The 17101-nt window shown below is 33.6% G+C and overlaps 1 protein-coding gene across 1 annotated transcript in view; it reads right to left on the bottom strand.

The window, feature by feature from the left end:
* The window catches only part of Asap (ArfGAP domain of ASAP), a 58534-nt gene that overhangs the window by 20256 nt on the left and 21177 nt on the right, over positions 1–17101 (bottom strand). The window contains 1 exon segment of the mRNA XM_018444709.1: positions 9070–9142. Within this exon segment, the coding sequence (XP_018300211.1) occupies positions 9070–9142 (73 nt within the window).

The raw sequence follows: 17101 nt of genomic DNA on the forward strand, positions 1-17101 counted from the left end.
CGCGAAGTGATGTTCAATTCACCCGCGGCTGCGATGCTACAAGTATAATCATGGTCCATCCAGTAGAGTGGATGAGCTAGCGAGAATTCGTTCGCTTCCGGTGGATGAAACTTTCAATTACATTACATGGTAAAAAGGGTCCCTTTCATCGAAAACGCCACGGAACGCCACTATATCGCACCTGTTTTAAAATCCAGTGTGAAACGTATAAGTTACGCGGACACCGATAGATTCCGGTCTCGTCATTAAACTGGCGAGTAAAATGTGGAGTCTACGTAACAAAGGGAAACTAAAGGTCTGCTTTCTGTGTCTGAAGTAGTGTACACTTTTTGAACTTAAAGTGAGATAGATATATATTTGATATTTGGTGGAAACGGGAAAGAGAATTCTAGTGTAATCTAGTACAGAAATAAAAAAACATACCTTAAGGGGTAGAATGAATTTAGAATAATAACTCATCTCTATTTTATCGATTCAGTAGAACCTATACACAATTTACCGTAAATGTGGGACAGCACGTATTTTTGTTAAATTCAATCATGGAATCCATCCATGAGTCTCTAAAGGAAGTTTAAAATTTAAACTTAATTTAACTTCCTTTGGAGACTCATGGATGGATTCCATGATTGAATTTAACAAAAATACATGCTGTCCCAAGTCACCTGCACTTGTCCCAAGTCACCCACATTTACCGTACGTGTCATTGACACTATCATTACACACTATTCATGGATCAATATCGCAAACATATGTACAAATTTTCTAACTAATCTTTCATATTAGGTATCCAATAATTTTAAGAACTCAACCTTGTTTGTTCATGTAATGTCTATAATTCAAATCAAAATTGTTTTACACGTTCAAAGTACACAACTTTTATATATAAAGTAAATATTGTACGAGTCAACGCCAGAAGCCGATAAAAAACTGTAATTTTCTAACTTTTTTTCGTTTTTGGCATGAAGTCGACCGATTTGGACTACATTATCGTTTATACTTTAATTGTGAAAAAGGATTTTTTAATCTATATATAAAGGAAAAATAATCGGTAAAACACAGGACTTTAGGATCCCCTCAAAAGCCCTTGTTCGTGCCAAACGCGGCAATGTATCACGATAGTGTATTACGATTCTATAAATCAAACTTCTGATTGCGCATTCCGACATTTCTTCCTCTCACATCGACTATGTTCGCCTTTCGTATGTCTCTTCTCTACAGAACACACGAGAGAAGTATCTTATAATAGTCGAGAGAGTGAGTTTATCAGAAGGGGATACCTAACATCGCGCGGACCTCTGACATCCATGCGCGCCCGTTAACGTTTTCTCCATTCTTGTCTCTCCGTGAAATTTATCGGTCTCGCGCCCCATTGCTCTTCGCGTCGTCGTCTTCGCTCGTCGCTGGGAAATTACGCGGAAGCCTTCGGAAACCGCGCGGGATCCCGCGGCCTAGCGGCGCCGTAGCTTTTTCATGGCTCCGGAAACGCTAATGCATTGCCACTGAATATTTCAATCGCGCGACATCGCACGAGCGCGGTATTATCACGGATATATCTGGAATTGAATCTTTTCACAAGCGCGCATCAGCTCTGGGAGAAGAGCAAGCATCCATGAAATATGCGTTGCAAGTTCTACATACATTTACTAATAAGAATAATTTTTCATCGAAAAAAATAGTTATAATATACTTCTATAATTACACAGTCTGATCGATAGTTTTTTAAATATAAATTTATATATATATATGGAAAGAATACATTTCTGCTGAAGTATCTAAACATTTAATTAGATACAGATATAAAAATAATTTTATTGTACCACCAAAATAATTATGTAAAACATTCAAACGTTGCAACTTGTTGCTAGAATATCCAAATTTTTTACAGCGTTATGCTTGAGCGTCCTGAATAATTGTATTTTAATGGTACAACAAAATTATTTTCAGATTTGTAGAGGAAAATCGAGTGACATGGACAGCGGCAGATATCGGATTGTTAAAAATTTTAAATACGTATGGTAGCATTTCAATTTGTCAAGCCACTGGCAAATCCACCTTCACATGAGAATTGAAACCTTTCCATATTGAGAATAAAAGTAGCGTTGTTTGTGAGTTATTATACATTTCATTGTGCAGTTGTTTATACCGGCACGGAGTTAACTTCTAGTTATTAAATGTAAGTCGAATTTCATTTTTAATTCATCAATAATAAATAGCATTTATTGTTCTTTAAATTGTAGGTTTAAAGTTTTTCTTGTTTTAAAGCTGATTGTTTCATACGTTATTTTTTTGTTATACGTCATGCAGGAGGTATTGGAGCCCGTATAAATATAGTTAATGAGATTTGGTTTCTGATGAATACGAAAAAAATACTAGGCAAATAGGAGGAAGAGATTCATATAATAGTAGTTGTTTAGAAAACAAGAATTAAGGAAATGACAATAAGGGAGGTGAGTGAGCGATATCTATTACGAAAAGTATTGAAAAATATTGGTGATAGATTAAAAGCTATTGAAATAGGGTAGGAGATAACATTAAAACCATGCACAAATAATAGTGGAATCTACCAAAAAACGTGTTTTTAAGAATATTTTTGCTCGATTTCACCTTTTAATTTACAAAAACAAGAAAACAAAATGATATTTAAAAAACATGTAGAAATCTTGATTACTTTCATTTTTAGAAAAATACGATTAAAAAGACATTTTACTATAAGAATAAGTGTATATTACACTTAATTTTGCCATCTAAGAAAATGAAATCTCGAAAAAACCTAAAACATCCGATACCACCTGACGTTTCCTAATCTAAATAAATTTTTTAATATTTTAGCAAAACTTTTCGTATATATACATATATTTAAATATATATATGTATGTATTTCATTGCTAAATTTTTTCCAAAAAAGAATCCGTTTCTAGAACGATTAAATATCAATGTTGCCGTCGTCTGTTGTGTCGACGAAGCACTTCCGCTCGAAAGTTTTCGTGAATATCGGGGCGCATGAGTGCTCCCGCGGGCCCATTGTCTCCAAGGGACAACACGCGTCACGGAATGCGATTCGCGCCCGGGGTACTCGGAGCGGTACATCCTGTCTATCGTCAGGTAACGGCCGGCAGTGGTCGGAGACGGGAGAAAGAAACAGAGAGAAAGGATGGATAATAGACAGGAAAAAACCGCGAGCGAGAGGCGAAATCGGACATGCCGGAACGATACTGGGAGAAAAGTGGTCCATTGTGGCCCGACACGGAAATAATGCTGACCGGTCCGATACAGATGGAGTCGCGATTTCCAGGGGTCGATCGACGGGTGAAAAATGGCCCCAGAGTCGCCTGGACTCGTAAAAAAAAAATACAACGCACCGCGGATGAACAAACACAGGTATTTAATGCATTGCGTTCCGATCGCGTGTGACAGCGATTCGTTGTTCTGCGATTATTTCTGAAAAGTGGTGCGAGTGACGTTTACGATGTTTCGTTAATCCTGCGAAAATACCGCTAAGCAATTTATTTCCTTCGCTGAATACCTTTTATTTTCGCTGACATTGTTATTTAATTTCTAGACTTGAATTACATTTTTTGTCAATATTATTGACGTTCGTGTAAATAGAGAAATATCTAAAATTTAGTACCTTTAATAAAAAGAAGTATTAAAATAATTACATTAATTGACTACAACTTAAAAAATTATATTACACTATAATTAAAGATACGTAGTACCTAATCACGTACTCATTTAAAAAAATATAATTATACTAAATCATGTATACAGGATAAAAAGAATTCATCAGTTATTCATTATTGCAATTAGTTCATTTTCTTTCACGTTGATTGCAAGCGATATTTTGTAATTTATTTTTAAAAAAAATTATAATAATAGTCTTAATAAAGATAAGCAATGTGATATATATATACGAGGCAGATAAGGTGACAATTAGCGTAGAGCAGATTTCCTGTGATTACAAGCTAATGAAGCATAACGACGAAGAAGACGAGAATCTTCGTGACGTAGGCGATGAAGAGGTTGCGGTAAAGAAAGGGTTACGTCGAGCACAAAGATAAACGAGCAAAATTAGTAAAGTAAGAGACAAATTGTCTATAAACTTGAAGAGATAATGAAATTTTATTTTAACAAACTGTTTAATGCTACTATTTAATATTTCAGATTAAATTAGTCATTAGATTTTATGAAGCTTCTTGTAAATTAAAATTGGATATTATTCCTCGAACTTCTGAATGGAAAACAAATTATACATTTAAAGGCTTCTATGTCGACAATGACATTTGAAGAAATTTATGATAAGTCTTGGTAAATAAATTTTACATTTTATATCTTTTGCTTTTTATCTTTCCTGGAAAATCATTACTTCGTTACGGGAGGTTTTACAAAAACGTCAGCAAACACACACTATAAGAATTACGGATTAAATACTTGAATTAAAACAATTCGTATGCGTATTCTCAATTAACGATATCATACATGTAATAATATTACATCATGTAAAATATATAGATGTTAATCTTGATTGATAAATAAATCTTTTTAAATAGCAAGCAATAAAATCAAGTAAACAGACATTATTTAGAATATTTTGATAAAATATTACATGCGTGTGTCGCCACGGCTCATTTAGAGAGTATGACAGAAATAAAAGCTTTCTCATCAAAAGACAGGTTTATAATCCTAGGCTCCCACGAGGCGTCTTTCCATTACGCGATATAATTACAGGTCGTTCGCGACTCCCGACAATTACAGCAGTATTCTACCACGTGGTTGCAAGGTCTTCAATGGCGTTTCACGACCTAAGGAAGCAATTTCGCGACTACCTGTTCATTGCGTCACGAAAGATCCGTAACTCAAAGTCCAATTCAGAAAGAACAACATCTCCGGAATGTTTGCTCAGGCTTGCCTCGTGCTGAGATAATATTTGCGAACGGGCGGTCTCAAATGAACACTTTACTGTAATCCGGATATGGACAAGTTTCTACAAGATGATCCGTAGAAATATAACGTAAATTCGCAGTAAGACTTTTTAAAACGATTTTGAAGAGAGGGATTCATGCTCGAGAATTCGCTGGAGAACAGAAACCAGATATAACGGAAGACGTTTTGCCGTGGAAAGCGAAGGAGCGGCCTGAACACGCAACTTTCGCGGAATAATGCGAGCGTTATCGACCCGTAGTGGAAAGGAAACGCCGCTTTAATCTCTCATTAGTCTCGCGGCTAACGCGAGAACGCAGTCCGACACGCGCTGCCGTTTCATTCCTATTTTAGAAACACCCAAGTCAGCAATATCTCGCCATTTTCTGTCGATACGAATTATATTTTCATATTTAATTAACACTAATTTTTGATATGCGAAAAATTAAATATGACTTTGTTTTTAAATTGCGTACGTAAATTGCGTTTGTAAATTGCGTGCTGTTGAGATTGAAATATGAGTACATTTATGATCTTTAATTCATAATTACGAGCGAGAGTGCGGCATGGCAGACAGCGTTCTATCATGCCAGAGGTCCCAGGTTCGATTCTGGTACACGGAGAGAATTTTTTCTTAGAGTTTACCCTGAAAATATGATAGTCATGGGACAATAATTATTTTCAAGAATTTTAATGTAAATCTCTCTCATTCATTAATAAAACTACAATAAAGTATAAAATAAGTTTGATTAATTTTACTGAAGTGCATAGTAAAAATCTTTAAAATATTATATTGTACCACAACTTCTTCTCTATCATATTTTTGGGGTAAATTTTAAAACAAAATTCTCTCCGTGTAGGAATCAAAATATTTATGCTCGTATTATCTCGAAAAAGACCGGCAACCTCCCGAGAGTATCCTTAATCATAGAAATACCTCTCAAAAACTCCGTTCGAAACTGGCATTAAAAAATTGTCGGTTCCATATGCTTGTGGCAATTGAATAATCAGCGTGAGCACCACCAAGCATATGAGAGAGATGTAACACAGGCCAAAGGCCTAATGTAAGAAAAAAAAGAATAATTAAGTACATGGAAAGGATGCGCTCATAGAAAAGATTTCTGAATCCAATGCTATTACTCTTTGATCTATCATAAAATAGGTTCGATATAGAGACAATCATATTTATTGTTGAAAGAAGAATATTATTCTTAAATGAAAATATCTTACACGGAAAAAAAAGATTAGCTGCCACAGCTAAAAATTAGGTATGGCAGCTAAATTCAGTAGTATTATATGGACACTTAACGTCGTGTCTGCGAGGTCTAATTTTCATTAGCTGTGAAACCTAAATATTATCATTATAACAGACAAGCATTTTGCTATTATGTCGATGTATTGATCATTGCAGCAAACGTTTTCTATGTAGCAAACAATTTAATAGCAAGTACAGTTTCAGCAAACCATATTTAGCTGTGGTAGAGACAATTTTCTTTTACACGGACATATCCAAGAACTATGACAACTAACTTTATGTTGCTAAATAAATTGATTGTAACAGACATGCATATTTTGCTGTCACGTCCTTATATTAGCTACAGCAGCAAATCCTTTGTATGTATTAGCAAATTTCATAGCTATTGTAGGTAATGCAATTTCAGCTAATCAGAATTAGCTGTGGCTAGAAACATTTTTTTTCCGTGTAAATTTAGAATAAAGTATCAAGCATATCGGTTTTACGCCAAATACTATGGCACCAGCAAGCAACATACGTTATATTATGATATTAGATGCAGATTTATTCTAAACGTAAGAACATATAAACTTAAATTTGTATGTGTTACTCCTATTTCAAGACAATAAATCAATCTTATTTAATTTGATGGGGAAGAGTAAGAAATATTGATCTAATTTTAATATTATTTTATTTTTATCCCGTATAAGGTTGCGATAAGATTAAGTACGTCAAGAATATTTTTTGTCTTGTTATTAGAAATACTTTCTGAGAAAGCGATTTTGTCGAAGTATCTAAAAATTTAGCTAGAAAATAATTTTTTGGGATTATCAAAATAATTATGTAGAACGCTCAAGCTAGAATGTCAAAACTTTTTGCAGTATTGTTAATTATGCTTGAATTTCTTACATAATTTTTGATGAATAAAATTATTTCCAAGCGCGTGTCTTCCTAAATTCTTAGATATTTCAGCAAAACATTATTTCCACATATATCTCAGGCGATGTAATGTTACATCAGTTACGATAAATACATTATTTAAAACGTGTGTGCAATGTGCGTGCAGCTTATTGCTATTCTTGTACTGAGGATGACGCGAGATTATACAACCTACGGTAACCCTTTCATAACTACAAAATTTATAAATAAGTACATATATTGAACACATGCGTAAAAAACTAATGCGCAAAAAACGAATGCTATAAATGCGAATAAATGGTAACGTATTAAATTCGATAAAGTCACGTAACTTCGACACCGACCATGTACGCGCACGCGAGTTTAAAATGGATTGACGCGCTCCAGTATTTATTTGCTCCAACAAGCAGAAATATGTTACAAGTTTGCGTGACAGAAACAACGCGATTTTTAACACCTACATGATGAAAACGTCGATGTTACAAACTTGTTTGTAAGTTTTATCAGGAAATATAAATATTCTAAAGTACTGTGATGATATTTTGTATGTCCGGCACGTATCGTGCAAATGAATAAATCAAGCAGTCTAATAACTGCGTTTTTATGTTTCTTCGCGAGCGTTATACAATATATCGACGTTGACAACGACACATTATTGATCGCCCGCTTGTTCATAGACTGCGGGCGCGAATGATATACACAAAGGTCGTAAAGATGCCGATCGCAGACTCCACGCGAGACATTCGGTATATGAGCCCCCAAGCAGACTCTCACAGGATGGCCTGGTCGAGGAAACAAAGGGGCGCCGGAGAAATCGATCTGTCTGCTCGATAGAGAAGTGGCGGAAAGCCGGCGGCGAGCTCGACCCGTAAAAGTCAGCGCACAGCTCAGGGTTTCTCAGTCCGAGTCTATAGACCTTTAGGATGTTGAACCCGACGCGTCTTGCGCCATTCAAGTGCAATAAAAATCCGGACCGACACCCGTAAGATTAGAGCACGTAGCATTACGTTCCCTGTAGGATGGTCCGGAAAAACGTATGCGACAAGTAAACGCCCCGTTTGTCTTGAAACGTCGTGTATGCACTCCCATAATCCCATATTTCATAAACCCAATGTTCTCTGTCTCTCTATCCTTCTTTCTTTTTTTTCCATTGATCCATTGTTTAACTTTCATGAATTAGAATACAAGTCCAATTTTATCAAATGTTAAAACTTAAAAAAAATAGTAAGAAATATAAAAAAAATTAGTCCTCTAATGTATTGGAATGTGTGAATGCACTTTTACTATACCTAACTATCTAGAAGAGACACGAGAAGATTCTTTCATTCAGGTTCTAATTTTATGCTGAAATCGTGTTTCTTTCGATCAAATTGGTTTAATATTTTTATTGTTAGTATATTATATGCATAAAAAGAGATAGAAAAATTTACATGTCAACTATTTATTTTTATCGCAGGTTGTAGCAGCTGTTGCTGATATGTTTAACATAACATTCGACCACCATTATCAGTATTAGTAATGCTATTCTATACGTATGAGTCTAGCGTTCCAAGGTGATAAAATAAATGGTCAACAATCTATATGTATATACGGTAGAGTTTTTTTACAACCTCAGGTTGCTATATATATCAGAATCATCGAAGAATAATACACTCAAAGAATTTTTATAGGAATATTTAAACGGGGCGCCGAAGATAAAATTTCTATAAAATAAATAGAAGAAAAAATGATAGAGAATCTTTATTAAATAAAAAAAGAATCAAATCAAATCGAAATCAAAGAATTTGTCCTTAAAATTTAACAATAAAACTCAAATGTATGATACATATATGTCACATGAGATATAATTTTACTTATTTTATTTTTACTTGTTATCAACGACAATTCGTTTTATGTTCTGTGACGAAAGTCAATTTTGTCTTTTAAGAGATAACTGACTGATTCTCGTAATCGTAAAATCAAGGCGCACGTATAATGAAAATTTACGATACTCGACTCACCGTTTCCTGAGTTGTGGATAGCCTTGATAGCCTTCTTCAGCTTCGTGAGACCATCCCTATCGAAGTCCAAGGTCTGAAAGAAGAAAATAACAATGATAATACAATGAAATACGCAACTATTATAAAAATGATAATTTCTTAAACCACGTCTACGAAATTTTGTGTCAGATTTTTAATGCGATCGGTCTTGCATTTTAACAAGCATTTACGTATCGTGCGAGTAACATAAATGTAAAATATATTAGATGATCTTTCTTCCGATAACAAAGGACACACTCTAAAGCATCTAACAATAAGATTTTATTATTTTAATTTGTGTAAATATTTTAGCAATATTAAAAATGACAGAATCGAAAATGAAGTTCCACAATTTCATTTTTTCATTTGTTTACACAAAAATTGTGGTTGCATTCCAGGAGCGCGTTTTCAGCGTTATCAGCAAATTCTATGCTTATTTCGCGTTTAATGAACGCTAAAGATAAAGTGACGCATTAGCACTGAAAGTGCGTTTCTAAACTAAAACCTGTATCTTTTACTGATAACGCTTTAAAAAATTGTATTAAAAAATATTTAACCTAAAAAAATTTCTAATAATTCGGTAATAAAAATATCAAGAATTTAACTTACGACGGCATTAATCTCAGAAATTTCGTACATTTCAATATTAACGAAATTATAATGGAGATATTTAAATCACAAGGCACATTAAACTTTAATAACTTTAATATCTTTTTCATAAAATTTCAATTATGTCAGTAATTTTTCAAACATCTTTCAAAAATGAGTTCTTTGCAAGATTTCAGAGAAAATTGTATAGATACCAATTGAAACATTCGAATTTCACGCGAAATACATCCCGAATTTCTGCGGGAGTCATAAATCCGGATGTGTCTTTCACCCAAATTCGTTACGGATTCGTGAATCCGGATGTCCGGTTAGCTTTAAGCTCCCCATGTGCTTTAAGCCGCTTTTATCAGCTTTGCTAATAGAGGAGGGAATAAAGATCTGAGCAAGGATCTGAGTAAAGCATTACGTTCGTAAGATGATTACCAGCTGTAATTTTATTACACGTTCAGGGTTAAAATACGATCCTAAAGCGATTTGCCTAGAAGTGCCGCCGTTCATTTATTTACTTCATTTGACAACGAGAAAATGCTGACGATATATATTTAGCCTTTTATCTGAGCTGCGATGTTTGAATCACACCTGCCTCGCATTCACGTGTGATGCATCACTCGTTGCATCTTTGTGGGTCAAATCGACGCGCTCACGGTCGCGTTGTACTTTATTTCAGTGCGGATGGAAAAAATAGAAGCAAGGTGAGGCGTGCAAAGTACAAGATGTTAAAAATAAAACACTTGACACAACAATCAAATAATCTCTTCTACACATACGTACATTCTGGTTTATTTTTTTCACAGCGTATATAAAGTTGGCAGACGCATATGGGCATATCCTAGGTAAGGGGAGAATTTGGAAAGTTCAACCCCTTCTGTAAAATTTTAGTTATAAAGAAATGCAACTTTATGTTTGACTCAACTTTTTATCTTTTTACTTTTACAACTTTACTTTTTATCTTTGATATTACTGTGACTCCTGAAATGTGTTAAAACGCCGTAAGAAAACATGGTCGCATAATTTTGTAAATTATATTAAATTATTTTCTTTGCCTTATTCACATCATTCCTTCTTTTTTTATTTAATTTTAGTTTAATATCACATTTTTAATAATATTCATTCAGCAATAATGTACAGCAGGCTTTTCTATGTTCTCTTTTCTGAATTTTTTCTTTTTTTAGAAAAATGATCATGAATATTTTGTATGTAATAATAATAACAAAAAATAGCAATATTAAAAAACTACATATTTCATTTTTAATAACTGTTTTTGCTTATACTTTCTTCAGAAAAAAAGATAAAAGTTATATATATGACTTACAAATGTAATATTTTTCCATTTAAGAATGAGGAGACATTCTAAGCACTAATATCTAAAAAAGCAATTCATTAATGTAAAAAATTGCTATTTATGTGATAACAAAATAATAACCGCTCTGAAAAAAATGTTAGATATGTAGACGCGCACTGCATCCTTTGCAAGAGACATAAAATAAACTGTACTCAATTATTTAAGAAAAATCAATATATGAAATATAAAAGATATTGACGCATCGATTAACTAAGTACAAAATTCTCCACCGAAGAGAAGCGTGATATAAATTTTAAAAAAAAGAAAGCATCGAACTCATGTATCGACCATCTCTGTAGCGCGCGAAACAAATCGCACGCGAACGGAAAACAAAAGAACAAAAAAGGGGACAATATGAAATCTATAAGAGAAAAAGATGAAAGAAAAAAAGCGATAAGAAGAAAAAAGATCGAGCAATGCAATGATCGAGGGCGTCTGGACGCGCCGGGAATTCGCGCCGCGTACGAGTAATAAAAACGACGGGGATGCTGTACCGAAATAGCATCCGTTCGACGACGACAAATACCGATAAGAGTTTAATAAGCGAGCGAGTGTAAGGAACACGCGCGTGATTAACGCACGATACGATGCGACGCGACGAACAAATTTAATGTGCAGCATATAATCAACAGACGCAGAGGTTCGCGCACAAAATTATTAACGCATTCATTTGCCGACGCAATTATATCCGAATGTCCATTACTATACGGATGGTTCAATTCTCTCACAAGAATTTCTCCGAAATACGCGCTCTTTCATTCTTGATCGCCTCTCAAATACGGAGTTATTAAAACGATATAAGAAAGTATATAAAAGGTGATTCCTATTTTCTAAGTACAAATAATTGAAGATAATATTTCTTGACTTACTTTAGGAAGAAAAAGGTCCTATATGTGTGAACGTATGTTCTAAATTATTTCATTTTCAAAATATAGAGTGTCGAAATTGATATATCTGAAATCAATTTATTTAAATTCATATATAGATATTAGTCCAACATCTGGTTTATTTGACAGTAAGTCAAATTCGCTTCTTTTATTTAGGCCCGTTTTCACAATATGTGGTTACCTATCTAAAGATTAAAGGTTACCAACAGATTCATCAATGAAATTCATGAATGAATTTCTTGGTTACCTTTAATCTTTAAATAGAATCATATACTGTGTGAAATCGGGCCTGAAAGTAAACCTACGGAAATGTCACTTACCGATTTTAATGAAACTTTGCATATTTATAGAACTGTGAAAAATATTTGACACATTTTTTTTATCGGCAAAAGTTCGCTCTGAAGGATGAAAACTATCCCTTAAAGGTAAGAGGTAGATTTAATATATTAGGTGAAATAAGCCATATTGGATCGGCCATTTTGAATTTCATACTTTTGACATAAGATTTAGTTTCAGCGACCCCAAAAACTCCCTAATCTACTTTACTTTTTAAAATTTTTAATTTATTTCACCTAATATATTAAATCTACCCATTTTTAAAGGGTAGTTTTCACCCTTCAGAGCGAACCTTTGCCAAAAAAAAAAATACGTGTCAAATATTTTTCATAGTTCTACAAATATGCAAAGCTTCATTAAAATCGGTGAGTGATTCTTGATGGTGACACTTCCGTAGGTTTACTTGTTAGTGAACTTATTTATATGACGGTCTTGTTTCTAATTTATTATTGAAAAAAAAATGAAAATTTTCTCAAATCTGAAAAACGCTTAGAGATATATTCAAATTTGGTCCGTTATACATTTGTTTAATACCGATGAAATATTTTTATATTCATCAGGGGCGTTGTGTATAAAATATGGGTAATCATATTACAAGATAATCATATTGTACGAAGTAGTTTAAGACATACGTTCATAGGATCTTTTCATCCTAAAATAAGCCAAGAAATATCCCCTTTAACTTTGTGTGCTTATTTATGCTCGTATTCATAGTCAGGTTTTTTTATATTTAAGGCTTCCTTACATATAACGTCTGACTATGAATATGGACATTAGAAATCATCCTAATTTGGAAGAGTTTAGTTTAAAAGTTTGTAAAGAATATTATTGAAAATACATTATGAGAATTTTAAATAATTTACAATGTGCGCGATGTTATTTTGGAAAACTGAAATGATTAAGTTTTTCAACTAACTTTAAGACTCGCAAAAAGACATGCGCGAGTAGTTTCTTTAATTGTTTGAAAAATCGGATCTTTTCGATTTTTTAAATATTGCGCAATTCGTATCGCACAATATTTAATCTGTTATAATAACCGTCTTCTCTTTAATTAGTAACTTTTCATATTTGACTAAACTTTCATGCATTGGGAGAGCATGAACGCGTATCGCCACGTCCAACGCAATTATTTTCGTCCACACGGCACGATCGAAAAAAAAAATCCGAACGAAGGAGAAATAGAATACGTTGCCGGTCGGCCTTGTCGGATTCTTCCCCCTCGGCGGCATTCGGGCCGGGGCAACCGGCCGCGGTGATGCGTTTCGCCGTCCTTGAGGCTCTCAGAGAAGGCCGCGCACGAGCCCATAGAGCAAAACAACACTCGGCTTCGTCGGGATCGGTATTCTCGCCTCCACCACGCCCGCGACCTCTCTTCTTTTCCCTCTCGTCTCCTTTCCTGCCCCCGGAACCGGACGAGAGAACCGGGAAGATAATGGTGTGTGTATATGCCTTTGGGATGTGGGCCTTACGCTTCGCTGTCTTACGCGCTCGCACGCAAGTATATTGTCAAGGAATACTTGTGAATTTAACAAGAGAGGTTCCCATACCGAGACATTTATTTCAAAAAAATTTTTATAGAACAAAAAATTATAGGCTTACAGAATGAACATTATTTTTTATTACCAAAGAATAAGATAAAGAAAATTGTTTCTTATAATAATAACATGGTGAGACATACAATATTAATAATAAATAATAAATTATTGTTAAAGTACTGTAAAGATAACAACGATAAATGAGAAATTTGATTAATCGAGAAGGCGTTTCAGAATTGTGATTCATAGTAGAGGAATGAGGGCTTCATATCTCTTCCTATCGGTCGTTTGAATATTATTTCACGAGCGTAATAAATGACTCACGGATCAAACTTTTTGATCAGAATCTCTTAATCATCGTGAGAATCATGCGAAAACATACTAAAAGTTTAAATAATCGAAATAATGGCATCGTAATATTATAATTATAATAACAATTAAATAATACATCTCATAAAAATATTTGCTGTTGCATAAAAGTGATACGTCATTTTAATAAAGTCGAAAATAAACGCACAGGTAAATTTTTATTTTCTAAAATTAAAAATTCAATTAGGTTTCGTGCTCGACAAACCAAGTGCCTTCTCATGTGAATCAAAGGCACGCGTCTCGCGTCTCACCAGCCGATAATTAGCCACGATGGCACCCGCGTGCCTGCGTAACCTCGCGTCCTCAGCTGTAATTACCTCTCTCGCTAATTAATGCACGCTATGAGCACGTACGCGTAAAAGCCGCTGGCAGAGAAGCCGGCAGCATATGGTCAGTATACTGAATGTCTCGGGAATCGATCGCCTGTGTGGCATAGCCTTATGTGGTTACAGCAAAAAAATATTCCGGAATGGTCCGACGTGACAATGTAACTGTATTTCTTTCATTACAAATTCTTCAAGTAATTTCATGTTTTTATTATTATATTATATTCTGCATTCTGTTATTAATCTTTAAAATTATATGTTCTTTGAGAATTTCTTCCTTTCTCTCTATATTAGAATTCACTTAAGTTTTATTCTCTGAAATCTACGATTAATTTCATTAATCCTTAAAAAATTATGAAAAAGATAGAATTTTATAGAATTTATGATATATTATTATACAATTTGTTTAACACTTCTAGAAATGCTATCGATATTGAGAGTGACATACATACGGTATTGTTATCGACACGTAAATTTTACGTATAAGGAATAGGCCACTCTTAATTAAAATAACACAAGCTTTTCACTTTTAATGACAAAATATTTATAATCTAGATTTTTATAACACAAATAACTTAATTATCAAGGAAAAACGAATAAGCTCACTACCAAATTCAATCCCGAAATAATACGAATTCAATTTTTATTGTATATTGTGTGTATTTCCTCATAATATATATATTTAAATAAAATCTATAATAAAACTGCGCAATAATTAAAATTACTTATCACATTCTCTATTATAATATTGATCACTAAAGCGTCTAAACTAATTTATAACAGAATTTTTAAAAGCTTATCTCCATTTATCCTAGCTTTTAATATGATAAATTGGACTTCCTGATAATCACTAAAGGCATATCTTAATACTCAATGACCTCGTTCACTTTTACGTAAAATTTATATATTGATAGCATTTTAAAACCATATATAATATTTACAAGAGAATCTTTGGCACAAAGCAAAACATAAACAAAATTTGTAACGACACATAAATCGAGGGGGTAACCACTTAATGTAATCGTGGGACAGGGTCCTCGAAATCATTATAAAATTCATATGAAATCTCTATGTATAATTCGATAATTACATATGCAACCACGAGAAATCATTGTATAATATTAAATAAAATCGTATATTTTACCAAATTACTTCATATGTAGTGGAAAAAATTATTTGTAATCAGATGAAATCATATGAAATCATGTAATCTGTGGAACAATATTTCAGCTAGTGGTTACCCCCTCGACATAAATGATATTTCGTATGCTATTGTTATAAATGGAGCCTATCTTAATATACGTTTATTAAATAAGTATAAAATTTCTAATTAAACCACAATGAGAAATATTTTTCGATAGAAATATTTTCGCAACTGATGTTCGATGTATTTTATGAAAAATATGAGATTCCACTTTATGGCCCCTATTCTATAACTCTTATGACAGTAACGATATCGTTACATTATCATTGTACAGGTTTTATATACATAGTAAAAAAGCTGTTTGCAACAATATATAACGATATCGTTACAGTTATTACAGAATAGGGGCTTATATTTCTATCAAATTGAGTTAGCAACTATAATGAGTAAAGCCGACTAACACATTCATCCTCTATGTATGTAACCGTTGGAGAGATTAAGGAGCAACTCCGAAACTATCCTTCGTTGCAACACAATATAAAACGTATTGTGCAGTCGAGGACGATATTGCAAGTTTCGCAAAGTTTCGACCGAGGAAACTTTCCCTCGAGTTACACCCATAATTCTCGCGTGTGCTTCTATCTGCTCGTGCGTCGAAGGTATGTGTGCCAGTAACGTATGCTATGCAATGTGTCGTGAAAAGTGTTTTTCTCGCGAATCACTTGAGAACACTCTGATACCAGACAGCCTTTATTGTACATTAGACTATTGTACATTAGATAAATCGCGCGTGATTCCGCTTTGTGCGAGCCTTACAAAGCGCAATTAATGATCCAGACTCTCGTCCCCATCATGTCGCGTGCTTCTATACGTATACATACAAAGTGTTCTTCTTAGTAGGTGCTAAACGATTTTCCCGCTACTTCACGAGAAAAGTTTTTTCGTACAATGCGGAAATATCATGCGTAATGAAACTTGCATTTTACTTCCTATCTAAGCCTGGAATTTATAGAAGGAGAACACGTGTCATCGGCATAGTACTGTTAAAACTTTTATATACAACTTGATTTATCGGTCGAGATATAAGTATTCGAGTTTAACATCGCGTAATATAGCATTGTTAAAATAAAAAAATAACGCAGTATTTTATAATGAAAAAGAAACCATTGCAATCGAACGTTGAAGTGACATTACACTGAAAAAAAATTCTCAATTTTAATAAATCATTTGTTTGAGGTACCAACTAGATATTTATTAAATATAAAGATATATTTATTTGGTATAAAAATCATTAATTTGATTTAATAATCATTTTTTTATTGAATAAATATTTATTTATTGTAAGTAAATGTTTAGTTGGCACTATTCAAATATGTATTTACTAAAATTTAGTAAATTTTTTTCTCGGTGTGTACGATCGCATCGTCTAAGTGGAAATACGATCGAAATGCGCGTCAGTGTGGAGA

Source organism: Mycetomoellerius zeteki, unplaced genomic scaffold, assembly GCF_001594055.1.
Source record: "Mycetomoellerius zeteki isolate Tzet28-1 unplaced genomic scaffold, Tzet1.0 scaffold153, whole genome shotgun sequence".
NCBI classification, from domain to species: domain Eukaryota; kingdom Metazoa; phylum Arthropoda; class Insecta; order Hymenoptera; family Formicidae; genus Mycetomoellerius; species Mycetomoellerius zeteki.